The sequence below is a fragment of the Bufo bufo genome, chromosome 7 (assembly GCF_905171765.1).
Source record: "Bufo bufo chromosome 7, aBufBuf1.1, whole genome shotgun sequence".
Classification (NCBI taxonomy): Eukaryota; Metazoa; Chordata; class Amphibia; order Anura; family Bufonidae; genus Bufo; species Bufo bufo.
The window spans coordinates 25586112-25599605 of NC_053395.1; the positions used below are offsets into that span (position 1 = coordinate 25586112).

At 42.8% G+C, this 13494-nt stretch overlaps 1 protein-coding gene across 3 annotated transcripts in view; it reads right to left on the minus strand.

The window, feature by feature from the left end:
• Positions 1–2560: 2560 nt before the first annotated feature.
• The window catches only part of LOC121007861 (hexosaminidase D-like), a 52320-nt gene continuing 41386 nt past the window's right edge, over positions 2561–13494 (minus strand). For 2 of the 3 annotated variants that reach the window (XM_040440114.1, XM_040440115.1), the window contains exons 10-14: positions 12201–12283; positions 12048–12126; positions 9260–9358; positions 8062–8151; positions 4027–4219 (exon numbers count right to left, since the gene is read on the minus strand). In XM_040440114.1, coding sequence (XP_040296048.1) covers positions 4027–4219; positions 8062–8151; positions 9260–9358; positions 12048–12126; positions 12201–12283 — 544 coding nt within the window. Of the gene's footprint in view, positions 4220–8061; positions 8152–9259; positions 9359–12047; positions 12127–12200; positions 12284–13494 lie in introns of all 3 variants that reach the window. The other variant, XM_040440116.1, reaches the window with a different exon arrangement.

The window sequence follows — 13494 nt, forward strand, 5'->3', positions numbered from 1 at the left end:
CATAGGGTGCTATGATTAGACATTGTATTAGGTCTAGTGCAGTGTCTGAGGGGGTGGAGCATGACTCAGATTCTTTATTTGATGTTCTATGTATCTTTGTGTCATGCTCCACCCCTTGTATCAGTTTTGCACAGACTGTTTAGTTGATCTGTACAGAGCGTGATAACATAGTGGATTACGGCTACGGAGCGTTATAATTGTGCTCCATCACAAAGCTATAAGAACATCTGGAGATGGGTGGGGAGCTTCTATGGGGGGAGTCAGAGCGCACGGTCTTCAGCCTGTTTGTTTTCCACATAATAATAGAAGATAGCGTTATAAATGACGGGTTAAAGTAATAAGAGGTCTTGGCAGCCTGAGCGTGTTCATAATAATCATCATTAAGTAAGGAAGGGATAATACTTTCCATTGTCGTGCAGGAATGAGAGTAGGGTAAGGAGTAGGGAGACGTGTCAGTCGCCATTCTCTGTGCTACACTGACTCCTCTCAGCTGCCTGTCAGGACAGATTTGCTGTCATACTTGGTCTTATACAGTTCTGAGGAAGGACTGCCACACTGTGGTCAGTGGTGGTACTGCAGGAGAAGAATTTTATATTCTATAGTTGGTGCTGCTCCTGCAAATGAGTATGTAAAAACTGCAACATGTCCTGAAAACCCAAGCAGTTTCACCCCCAACTGTATGAATGGGACTATAAACAGCATATGTGAACAGTTTTCCAGGACGTTTTGTGGATATTGATGACCTATCCGCAGGTCTGACACCAGGTACCTCCACTAATTAGCTATTTTGGGCAGCCGTTCGCACCAGAAACTATATAGTAAATCTATAGTTTCCAGCGATTTAATTTTCTAGTTTAGGTCTCTTTCAAATGAATGGGAGCTGATCTGCAGTACCCCAGAATGGCCACTACAAGGTGGAGGGAGCCTTTTCCCTCCAGCTCCGTCCACTGTATAGTTTCCAGCAGATGCTTTAGATAAACGATTGGTGCGGTGCTGGGTGCTGGACTGCCACCGATTTGATACTGATCTTGAAGTCCAGTAAAATCCCTTTAAAGGGCATCTATCAGCAGTTTTCGACCTAGGACACTGGCTGACCTGTTACATGTGCGCTTGGCAGCTGAAGGCATCTGTGTTGGTCCCATGTTCCTATGTGCCCGCATTACTGAGAAAAATGATGTTTTTTTTATATGCAAATGAGCCTCTAGGAGCAACGGGGGCGTTACCATTACACCTAGAGGCTCTGCTCTCTCTGCAACTGCTGCGTCCTCTGCACTTTGATTGACAGGACCAGGTGTGATGATGTTTACACTGCCTGGCCCTGTCAAAGTGCAGAGGCAGTTGCAGAGAGAGCAGAGCCTCTAGGTGTAACGTTGCTCCTAGAGGCTCATTTGCATATAATAAAACATCATTTTTCTCAGCAATGCGGGCACATAGGAACATGGGGCCAACACAGATGCCTTGCACATGTAACAGGTCAGCCAGTGTTATAGGTACAAAACTGCTGACAGATGCCTTTTTAATAGCTAGCACATTTTGCAGCCAAGGTCTTTACTCCACAGGGCATTACATTGTTAATTAAAAATATTTAAAAGCATAGCCTTTTGCTAAAAAGAAATGTGCATGTGCAAAAATCAACAAGACATCGACGCGCTTCAGATTTAAAACCCACAGAGCGGGTTTTTCCCACTGCACGTTCAAATCTCACCCATTTTGCTGCTACTGTAATGTGCTGGGGGACAGAAAATACACTAGGTGTGAGCACACCCCAAAGGTTCCAGTGTGAATGCCTCTCTGGTGCCCTCTATGGACCTTTCATCCTATCCAGGCCTGAGCTGTGGATAGCAGATTGGACGTATGTAATAAGTTGTGTGCAACGCTGAATAAACTGCAAGTTAATTAAGAAAATATGATTTATTTAAACCACCACAAAACAGCATTAAAAATACTAAATTTACATAATGTACGTCAATTAATTTAACAATTTAAAAAAATATATAAGAAGCAGAGAAGATAAAATCACCCAAAACTCCATTGAAAAGTGGTCTTCGGAGGGGGGGGGGGGGGGGTGTCAAAAAAGATGATTAGCATGCATAATTTATGGTGGTACCAAAAATCGGTCTCAACCGTGTCCGTTTTTTGCAGTCCGCAAAACACAGAAACCGCGTGCTTTCCGCATTTTGGAGAGACGTCCAGCCCTCAGTAGAGCAGCCCTATCCTTGTTCTGCTCGGATGCGGACCCAAACCACGTATGCATGAGGCCTAAATGGGGTCTGGATAATGGGGGTGGTCTTCTAAAAGAGGAGGTTTCATCACCTTTGAATAACATGAGAGCGCCGACCAAACCAAAATACCCGTTTTACTCACAATTTTTTTATTAGAATATCAGAGCATACAACATCTTCCATAGTGTCCCAGTACAATGAAATACAATAGAATTTGCGCATCACAGTACAAACTCTTAAAATAGAAGACATTGGATCCAAAATACCTGTTTTAACCCATGAAGGCAGAACTAAAAACGATTTTTATCAGTCCATTGTAACAAAAGTTTAAAGTTTAAAAAAAAATAAAGCAACTTTGCAAATTAATGCGATTTAAATCTTACCGTTATGTGTACACAGCTCCTATGCAAACCTATGTGTCTCCATGATTACAGGCTGTAAGCAAACCCCGTCTAGCCTGAGGCTCCTTGCCGTCTTAGTCTTCCCCCTACTTCTTGCTATGTGATGAACTAGAGACCAGGAGGGAGTAGGACTGCACAGATCAGGGTACACAGGGTTTGTATTTAGTGTGTAACCATGGAGACACATAGATCAGTAGGGGAGCTGTCAACACAAAACGGCAGATTTTTAATCAACACCATTCTTTTTTTATTTTCTTTTTTTGGATGCACTGTAGCAAAGGTTGGACATGCCTTTCAAGGGGTTGTCTCATCTGAAACATTGATGGCATATTGCTAGGGTCCCACCTCTGAGACCTGCAACTATCTCCAGAACGGGCCCCCCCCCCCAAAGTGAACAAGAGTGAAACGCGTTGGCACAACTGCCCTCCGTTCATTTCTATGGGAGTTGTGAAACAAGCCAAGCTCGGCTATTTCCGGCAGTCCCATACAATTAAACGGAGAGGTGGTTGCGCTTGCGCAGTGTGCTCTACATTAATTTCTATGGGAGTTGTGAAAATAGCCCAGCTCGGCTATTTCCGGCAGTCCCATACAATTAAACGGAGAGGTGGTTGCGCTTGCGCAGTGCGCTCTACATGCATTTCTATGGGAGTTGCGAAAATAGCCAAGCTCGGCTATTTCCGGCAGTCCCATACAATTAAACGGAGAGGTGGTTGCGCTTGCGCAGTGCGCTCTACCAGCATTTCTATGGGAGTTGTGAAAATAGCCAAGCTCGGCTATTTCCGGCAGTCCCATACAATTAAACGGAGCGGTGGTTGCGCTTGCGCAGTGTGCTCTACATTAATTTCTATGGGACAGTAAAAAAAAAAAAAAACGACAAGCTACTGTATTTTCGGAACTCCTATAGAAATTCATGGAGAACACGCCACGCGTGCGCCCTTTCTGGGACCCGCACCTTTATGACATTGATGGCATATCCTAGCATTATGCCATCTATCTCCCAGATGACACAACCCCTTTAAGGGTCTCGATTCAACAGCCACTTCTTTGCCAGCCATTACTTACCCTCAAACTTTTGTTTTTTGCTTTTTTCTGACCAAACTGAGAGGGGCAAGATATTAGTAGTCAGGATCTTATAAAATAAAAAAAAATCTATTTTTGTTATCGGCATGGTTAGACACCGGATTATATGATTTTTCTGCTGTGTATGGACTGGAATGCATTTTGGAATGTACATAAAGTATAATGCAGGAGGCAGTCCTGAGCTACTACTAACTGTATAATTTGGAGTAAAGGCCGTTCCCAGACCCCTGCTTTTGTTCCGTGTATGGCAGGGGTCACCCTTGCCTGGTTCCGATTTCAAGCAAAATCCAGTCTGCAGTGTTCTCGGCGGGAACCGGTGTCCTTCACTTGGTCACCATGACCTTTGGGCGGGCATTGAGTGGTAGAATCTCCTGGAAATCTTTTGCCAGTTCTCGTAGGGAGTCCATGTACGGATTCACATTCTCTTCCATCCACTCTTCCACCGTGTCCTGGAAATAGATGGAATCGAGCTCGGATCGCAGGGCGTGTATGTGGGATTCCCATTCTTCATTGGCTCTGGAAGAGAGAGGAAGAGGTTCATGAAGGACATCACGCTACCTGGGGGTCATGCTGTTATTTCTGGCCATTCGGCCTATGAGACCTCTTGCGCTACAGTGTTTTAATTTTACATAAACAGCGCCACTTATGTCTATAGGCTGTCTCTGGTATTGCAGTTAAAGGCTGTGTAAGCTTTCTGGGGGGAAAAAAAAATTTGTGATTGCATTTTACTCATTTTGGGCTTTAAACCATTTTTCCAATTGGTATTTATTAAAAATGCTCAGCAGCTTTGTCATAAAGGGTAAACTTCTGCCTAGCTGTTAGATTCGTACTTTCACTTTGTGCCGGTCATCTAATAACCTTTATTTCTAAATTACTAATAGCTCAAAAACACTTATTTAAGCCACATTCTTATGAGTAAAATAACAAGTGAGCTATAATGAATTTTTATAAGGTCAGAGATCAGAGATAAAGAGCCGTCAGCTGAGCTGCCTGACGGAACAGAGTAAAAATACAGAGCCTGCTACTAGAAAATCTCAAGGCTGTACAGAGAAAAGGGCTCAACATTGTTAATTAAGACCAATTGAAAAAAAAGTAAGAGGTTAACAGGGAGGGAGCTCCCTCTCCCATCGGGGGGCTGCTGTGCCTTTGCAGCCCCCGGACAGGATGGAGTCACAGAGGGAGGGACCCCCCCCCCTCCCAGTCTGCTCAGTTGTGGCAGACGGGGAAGGTTCCCATGGCAACAGGACGCCTTCTCAGGTATCCTGCTGTCCATGGTGCTGAACAGATCTGTGCTAAAGGCAGATTTCTGTTCAGACAAAGTGTAAGTGAAATACAGTACACTATATAGTGTACTGTACTGTATTATACAGACATCAGACCTACTGGATCTTCAAGAACCAAGTGGGTCTGGGTAAAAAAAATATGTTAAAAAAGTGAAAAAAAAGTAAAAATAAAAGAAATGTTACATTCCCCGCACGGTAAACGCCGTAAAAAAATTAAAATAAAAACTATGATTAAATTGAAATTTTGCCCACCTTACTTCCCAAAAAAGGTAATAAAAGTGATCAAAAGAGTCATATGTACGCCAAAATAGTACCATTCAGACCGTCGCCTCATCCCGCAAAAAATGAGCCCCTACATGAGACAATGGCCCAAAAAATAAAAAAACTATGGCTCTCAGACCAAGTTTTTTTGGTTTCAAAAATGATATTAATGTGTAAAACCTTAATAAATAAAAAAAATGTATACATATTAGGTATTTCCGTGTCCGTAAGAACCTGCTCTATAAAAATATCACATGATCTAACCCCTCAGGTGAACAACGTAAAAAAATAAAATAAAAATGGTGTCAAAAAAGCCATAATTTTGTCACCTTACATCACACAAAGTGTAATAGCAAGTAATCAAAAAGGTATACGCACCCCAAAATACCTTTACATACCATTAAAACAGTCATCTCATCCTGCAAAAAATGAGACCCTAACTAAGACAATTGCCCAAAAATTTTTAAAAAAAACTATGACTCTCAGACTATGGGGACACTAAAATGATTTTTTTTGTTTCAAAAATGATATTATTGTGTAAAACTTAAATAAATTAAAAAAAGTAAACATATTAGGTATCCCTGCTTCCGTAACAACCTGCTCTATAAAAATAGCACATGCTCTAATCTGTCAGATGAACGTTGTAAATAAAAAATAGAAACGGTGCCAAAACAGGTATTTTTTGGCAAATTTTCAATTTTAATCAATTTTTTCCCATAACAAAGCAAGGGTTAACAGCTAAACAAAACTCTATATTTATTGCCCTGATTCTTTAGTTTACAGAAACACCCCATATGTGGTCGTAAACTGCTGTACGGGCACACGGCAGGGCGCAGAAGGAAAGGAACGCTATATGGATTTTGGAAGGCAGTTTTTGCTGGACTGGTTTTTTGACACCATGTCCCATTTGAAGCCCCCCTGATGCACCCCTAGAGTAGAAACTCCAAAAAGTGACCCCATTTAAGAAACTACACCCCTCAAGGTATTCAAAACTCTGTTAACCCTTTAAGTGTTCCACAAGAGTCAATGGCAAATGGAGATGAAATTTCAGAATTTCTATTTTTTGTTACTTTGCTTCACAAAAAGTGTAATATAGAGCAACCAAAAATCATATGTACCCTAAAATAGTACCAAAAAAACTGCCACCTTATCCCGTAGTTTCCAAAATGGGGTCACTTTTTTGGAGTTTCTACTCTAGGGGTGCATCAGGGGCAGTGCAGTTTCTAGGTAAAATTTCTCTCAGGGCGAGTGTCAAAAAAACTCCCCCCCCCCCCCCCCCCCCTCAAAACTGCTCGATGAAATAAGTGTCTCCCCATTGTAAAAAATGTGGAACCACATTGCACGGACGGTCACAGTGACGCACCCAGTGACCCACTGTCCCATAGACTCAGGCTCTCACTCACAGCAGGCTTCTTTTTCAGCACTGCTCCGGGCGGGCGGTAACAGGCAGGCAGTGCGGGCAGCGGTGCTCACCTCACTCACTGTACGTCCCGCTGGGTTAATATAACTAAGGGGTATCAGGGTACATTATTATACAGGGCAGGGTAATATAACTCAGGACTAGGCCTATCAGACATTATACAGTTATAATGAGTAATGACACCCACAGCAGCCTCCATTCTAAATAATGTCCATAGTGATCCTTATTAAACTTAATGTCCCCCCACAGGCAGGCTCTGCGGGCGGCGGCGCTTACTCACTGTACCTCACGCGCCACCCTCCTTTCCCTCTACGCCCTGACGTGGGGCCACATATCGGGTGTTTCTGTAAACCGCAGAGTCAGGTCAATAAATAGAGTTTTGTTTGGCTGTTAACCCTTGCTTTGTTAGTGGAAAAAATGGATTAAAATGGAAAATTTGGCAAAAAATTTAAATTCTGAAATTTCATCTCCATTTGCCATCATCTCTTGTGGAACACCTAAAGGGTTAACAAAGTTTGTAAAAATCAGTTTTGAATACCTTGAGGGGTGTAGTTTCTAGAATGGGGTCACTTTTGGGTGGTTTCTATCATGTAAGCCTCACAAAGTGACTTCAGACCTGAACTGGTCCCTAAAAAGTGGGTTTTTGAACATTTCTGAAAATTTTCAAGATTTGCATCTAAACTTCTAAGCCTTGTAACGTCCCCAAAAAATAAAATGGCACTCACAAAATGATCCAAACATGAAGTAGACATATGGGGAATGTAAACTAATAACTATTTTTGGAGGTATTACTATGTATTTTAGAAGTAGAGAAATTGAAACTTGGAAATTTGCACATTGTTCCCAAATTTTGGAAAATTTTGTATTTATTTATAAATCAAAATGAAGGAGTGAGATTCCAAAGAAAATAAAGTAAAGTAAAAGAAACACAAAAATATAGGTGACAATGAACATAGAACATTTTACCACTGTCATGAAGTACAATATGTGAAGAAAAAACTCTCTCAGAACGGCCTGGATAAGTAAAAGCGTTTTAAAGTTATCAGCACTTAAAGTGACACTGGTCAGATTTGCAAAAAATGGCCTGGTCCTTAAGGTGAAATAAGGCCTTAAGGGGTTTTCCAGTATTTCAAAATTGATGGCTCATCCTTAGATTGGCCAATCAGCTCTCCAGCTAGCGCCACTTGCCCTTCATTGTTTACCAGGCAAACAATGAACTCAGCAGAGCACCACCACCCCTTCCCAAAAGCTGCTTGGCAGGGGTGCTAGCAGTAAGGATAGGCCATCCAATATAGAGCCCCGGAGAACCCCTTTAACCTACACAAGGAAGATATCTATTAACACATGTCTATGACATTTCCTCATGTGTGATTTATTTTTATTTTTTTACTTACTTTAAGATTTTTGCACTGAATGTCTCCATTTTATGTGGATTGCCAAATCGGTGCACCCTGTGGTAGCGTGAGAACCAGCCACTGATTTCACTGCACAAGAAAAAGAAAGAAAGCATTATCACACTGTAATACAAAAGTGCTCCATAGCATATAATACATGATACATATAAGGCCTCTTTCACACTTGCGTTTTCCGGATCCGGCGTGTACTCCATTTGCCGGAAGTGCCCGCCGGATCCGTAACACCGCAAGTGAACTAAGTCTTATACTGCTCCCCTGCTCCCCACTACTACTATGGCAACCAGGACTTTAATAGCGTCCTGGCTGCCATAGTAACACTGAACGCATTTTGAAGACGGATCTGTCTTCAAATGCTTTCAGTTCACTTGCGGTGTTACGGATCCGGGGCCACTACCTGCACCTCACCTCTAAGGTGGCATTTCAAACCAGCTGGGCCCTATAGCAGGGGACTTCTGAGTTTGAGCACTGTTGCGCAGACGCCAGTACCCGGCTCGCACTGGAGTTATATAATAGGGATTTTAAGAATATGACCAGGTCAAGTTACTCAGCGTTTCAATCAGGGTCTCCGTCACCAGTTCATACTGCCCTCAGATAGACATAAAACTGGTGACAGATGTCCGCTTAAGTTTCCGGTGTAATATGATCATGACACATGGACAGGAGAATGAGGTCTAAGTTTTCAGCCTGCGCCATAGTGCATCCCACGTCCGTAAGTTATGCCCGTACTGCCCTCATATTGCACAGCACAGTTGACTAGAAGGTACTTGGCTCAGAAACATTGAGAAGCACTGCCCTCATACTGCCCTGTGCCATGCTGAAGGCTGTGGTGGTGATGCCCTGCCACACAGTGTTGGGGATACAACAGCATGTACCATATACAGTATTGTGTATTAATATCACTTGACCAGTAGATGGCACTGTATGTTAAGGCTACCAGTTGTGTATATCTGTAAAACTTGTTGGTTCTCTCTCTCTCTCTTTATACCAAGATGGCTGCTGTTACAGTTTGCTGAAATGTCTTGGATGTTTGGAACTTAATCCACCAAGTAAACCAAGTTCTGCCTCATCACAAGCTCCTAGTGTCTTCTCTAACCCACAACCACCACGCAGCTCATACATCATCAGGTCCCGTACCAGCGCCCCTGTATTAGTTTGATGCTCGTCATTCATTCCTTACCTGTCTCCCTCAGTGATTTCACGGACCTTTTTCAGATCACTGTGGATTTTTCTCACCATGTTATAAATTTCAGCTCCAGGAAACGCACCGGTCCCTTCACTGCAAGTAGCAAATCATCAAATATTAGATTTCTGCCCTAAACCTAATTATGAAGCCTCAAATTAAATAGAGAACTGGGACTGCAGCCTCACTTAACCCCTTAAGGACCAGGCCATTTTTTGCAAATCTGACCAGTGTTACTTTATGTGGTGATAACTTTAAAACGCTTTTACTTATCCAGACCATTCTGAGATAGTTTTCTCATCACATATTGTACTTCATGACAGTGGTAAAATGGAGTCCAAAAAATAAATTTTTATTTATAATATTTTTTTCCAAATTTACCAAAAATTTGGAAAAATTAGCAAATTTCAATTTCTCTACTTTTATAAAAGATAGTAATACCTCCAAAAATAGTTATTACTGTACATTCCCCATATGTCTACTTCATGTTTGGATCATTTTGTGAATGCCATTTTTTAAATGACCAGTTCAGGTCTGAAGTCACTTTGCGAGGCTTACATAATAGAAACCACCGAAAAATTACCCCATTTTAGAAACTACACCCCTCAAGGTATTCAAAACTGATTTTACAAACTTTGTTAACCCTTTAGGTGTTCCACAAGAATTAATGGAATATAGAGATAAAATTTTAAAATTTCACTTTTTTGGAAGATTTTCCATTTGAATCCATTTTTTCCAGTTACAAAGCAAGGGTTAACAGCCAAACAAAACTCAATATTTATGGCCCTGATTCTGTACTTTACAGAAACACCCCATATGTGGTCGTAAACTGCTGTACGGGCACACGGCATGGCGCAGAAGGAAAGGAATGCCATACGGTTTTTGGAAGGCAGATTTTGCTGGACTGGTTTTTTGACACCATGTCCCATTTGAAGCCCCCTGATGCACCCTAGAGTAGAAACTCCAAAAAGTTACCCCATTTTTGGAAACTACAGGATAAGGAGGCAGTTTTGTTGGTACTAGTTTAGGGTACATATGATTTTTGGTTGCTCTATAATACACTTTTTGTGAGGCAAGGTAACAAGAAATAGCTGTTTTGGCACAGTTTATATTTTTTGTTATCATGTGGTAGTTTTATAGAGCAGGTTGTCACGGACGCGACAATACCAAATATGACTACTTTTTTTGGTTGTTTGTTTCAGGTTTTTTTTTTTTTACGGTGTTCACCTGAGGGGTTAGGTCATGAGATATTTTTATAGAGCAGGTTCTTATGGACGCAGCGGTACCTAATATGTCTACTTTTTTAATTTACTTAAGTTTTACACAATACCAGCATTTTTTTAACAAAAAAAATTACGTCTTAGTGTCTCCATATTCTGAGCCATAGTTTTTGAATTTTTTGGCCGATTGGCTTAGATAGGGGCTCATTTTTTGCGGGATGAGGTGACGGTTATATTGGTACTATTTTGGGGGGCATACGCCTTTTTGATCACCTGGGTGTTGCACTTTTTGTGATGGAAGGTGACAAAAATTGAATTTTTTTTTTACACAGTTTTTATTTTTTTATGGTATTTATCGGACAGGGTGGATCATGTAATATATTTATAGAGCCGGTGATTATGGACGCGGCGATACCTAATATATGTTTTTTTTTTCCTGGTTTTATATTATAAAATAAGGGGAAAGGGGCGTTTTTTTTTATCTTTTTTTACTTTATTAATTTTATTACTTTATGAATTTCATTAAAAACACTTTTTTACTTTTTTTTCTTTACTTTATTTCTGATGTTAACTTTTGGGGGTCTGATCCCCTCTGCAATGCATTACAATACATTTGTATTGCAATGCATTGCCTGTTCGTGTACTACAGTGAGTAGTACACAAACAGGTTGCCTAGGAGACCGGGCCTGAGGCTGGATCTCCTCGGCTACCGTAGAAGGCAGGTCCCGATGCCGTGCAAGGCATTGGGCAGCCTCTGCATTGCATCGGGCTGCCTTCGGAGACATCGAGTCCCCGCCACAGCAGCGCATAGAAGAGGTTAATCCGCAGCGATCGCCGATACGCCCCCCCCCCCCGGCATTGACCCAGGGTGCCTGCTGATTGATTTTAGCAGGCACCCAGTTCCGTACGGTACGCCCTGTGTCCTTAAGAGGTTAAAGGGCATCTGTCGGCAGATTTGTACCTATGACACTGGCTGACCTGTTACATGTGCGCTTGGCAGCTGAAGGCATCTGTGTTGCTCCCATGTCCATATGTGCCCGCATTACTGAGAAAATGATGTTTTAATATATGCAAGTGAGCCTCTAGGAGCAACGGGGGCGTTACCATTACACCTAGAGGCTCTGCTCTCTCTGCAACTGCCGCGCCCTCTGCACTTTGACTGGGCCAGGCAGTGTAAATGTCATCACACCTGGTCTTGTCAATCGAAATGCAGAGGGCGCAGCAGTTGGAGAGATCAGAGCCTCCAGGTGTAACGGTAACGCCCCGTTGCTCCTAGAGGCTCATTTGCATATATTAAAACATAACTTTTCTCAGCAATGCGGACACACATGAACATGGGAGCAACACAGATGCCTTCAGCTGCTAAGTGCACATGTAACAGGTCAGCCAGTGTCATAGGTACAAAACTGCTGACAGATGCCCTTTAAATAGGGCTGCAATACCAGACACAACAACGGGGGCACTGTTTCTGGAAATAAAATCAGATACTTTTTACCTGATCCAGGACAACCCTAGTAAATATCGCTTGAGTTATAACACGCAGTGAAGACGCAGGTTGTAATTACCAAGTGTTTTTCTCTACATTGATGTTGCTGAAGCCCAGGATGTGAGAAATGTCCTTCTTGGCCTCCTCGGTGAATTGTCCTGTGTGGGAGAAGGCAAGTGACAGTGCTGCAAATTAGACACCGCATCTCCGTGACATCGGCGAATGCACTTACCGTACTTGAGAGTCTTCAGACACACAGCCAGGGAAGGGATGCCCACCGGCAGCAGCTCGCACAGCACTGAGTAATGGTCGTACCTGCGGGGACAGACAATGAGCGATCAGTCAGAAAGTGACGTGAACAGCGGAGGAATAACCTCCCAGCTATGAGGACATCATCAACACAATATAGCAAATCAAAGCATTACACTCTGCCGAGCAGGCAGTAAAGGCACAAGACACTGGTATAAGAGAGCGCCGAGCGGCACAGGAGTACCAGGACACACTCACCGATGTACCCCAGAGCCGCAGGGTTAGTACATGACGTAGACACGGATGTATTTACAGTACAGGATCTCATACAACACATGTAAGTAGCCTGCGGCTCGGCAGCTGCTCGGGAACTTTGCTTTGCCTATAATGTGATGCCAGTTTTATGCCACTCTGTTATTATACATCATGAGAGCGAAGATGAAAGCTGCCCTCTGCAGTCATACATACCAGACAGCGCAAGGGGTTGTCAGGTTAGAAGAAGCTGGTAAAGGGATTGTCCGAGATTTTTATATTGATGGCCTTTCCTCAGCATAGGTCACCAATATTTCCCATAGATGAGATCTGACTCCTTTTCGAAGAGGCTGGGGCACTCTGGTGGGAGTCACACGGCCTAGGAGCAGCTCAGTCCCATTAAAGTGAATAGGCCTGGACTGCAATACCAAACACGGCCTCTATACAATGGACGGCGCTGTGCTTGACAAGCTGCAAGAAGGCCGCAACACCCACCAGAGCGCTGGGGTGTCTTCAGATAGCTGATCAGCAGAGGAGCCGGGTGTCAGACTCCCCCCCCCCCCCCCCCCTTCCTGATTTGGCACTGAGGGTAGGTCATCAATCTCAAACACTCAGAAAACCCCTTTAACACACCTCCAAAAAAATAAAATAAAAATGTAATTGCCTGTTCGATCTTCTAAAAAGTGAAGATTCAATTTTAGACATTTTTGTCTGTGCCCCAAGAGGAACATGTCATTGAAATGGGTCAAATTTCTAGTAAAAGAAATCTCAGGGCAGTGCCAAAGAGAGATTAAAGGGTTAATCTGAACAAGGACACTTATGGCACATCCACAGAGACCACCCTTCTTGAGCACTGGGTCTCATGGCTGCTGTGAATGGAGAGGTGCCCGGGCATGAGCGGTTCTCTCCTTTCACTTCACTATGGGAATACTGAAAATAGGAGAGTAAGCATGCTCGGCCATTTTCAGAAATCCCATAGATGTGCATGCACAGCCACCTTTCCATTCACAGCACACACAAGACTA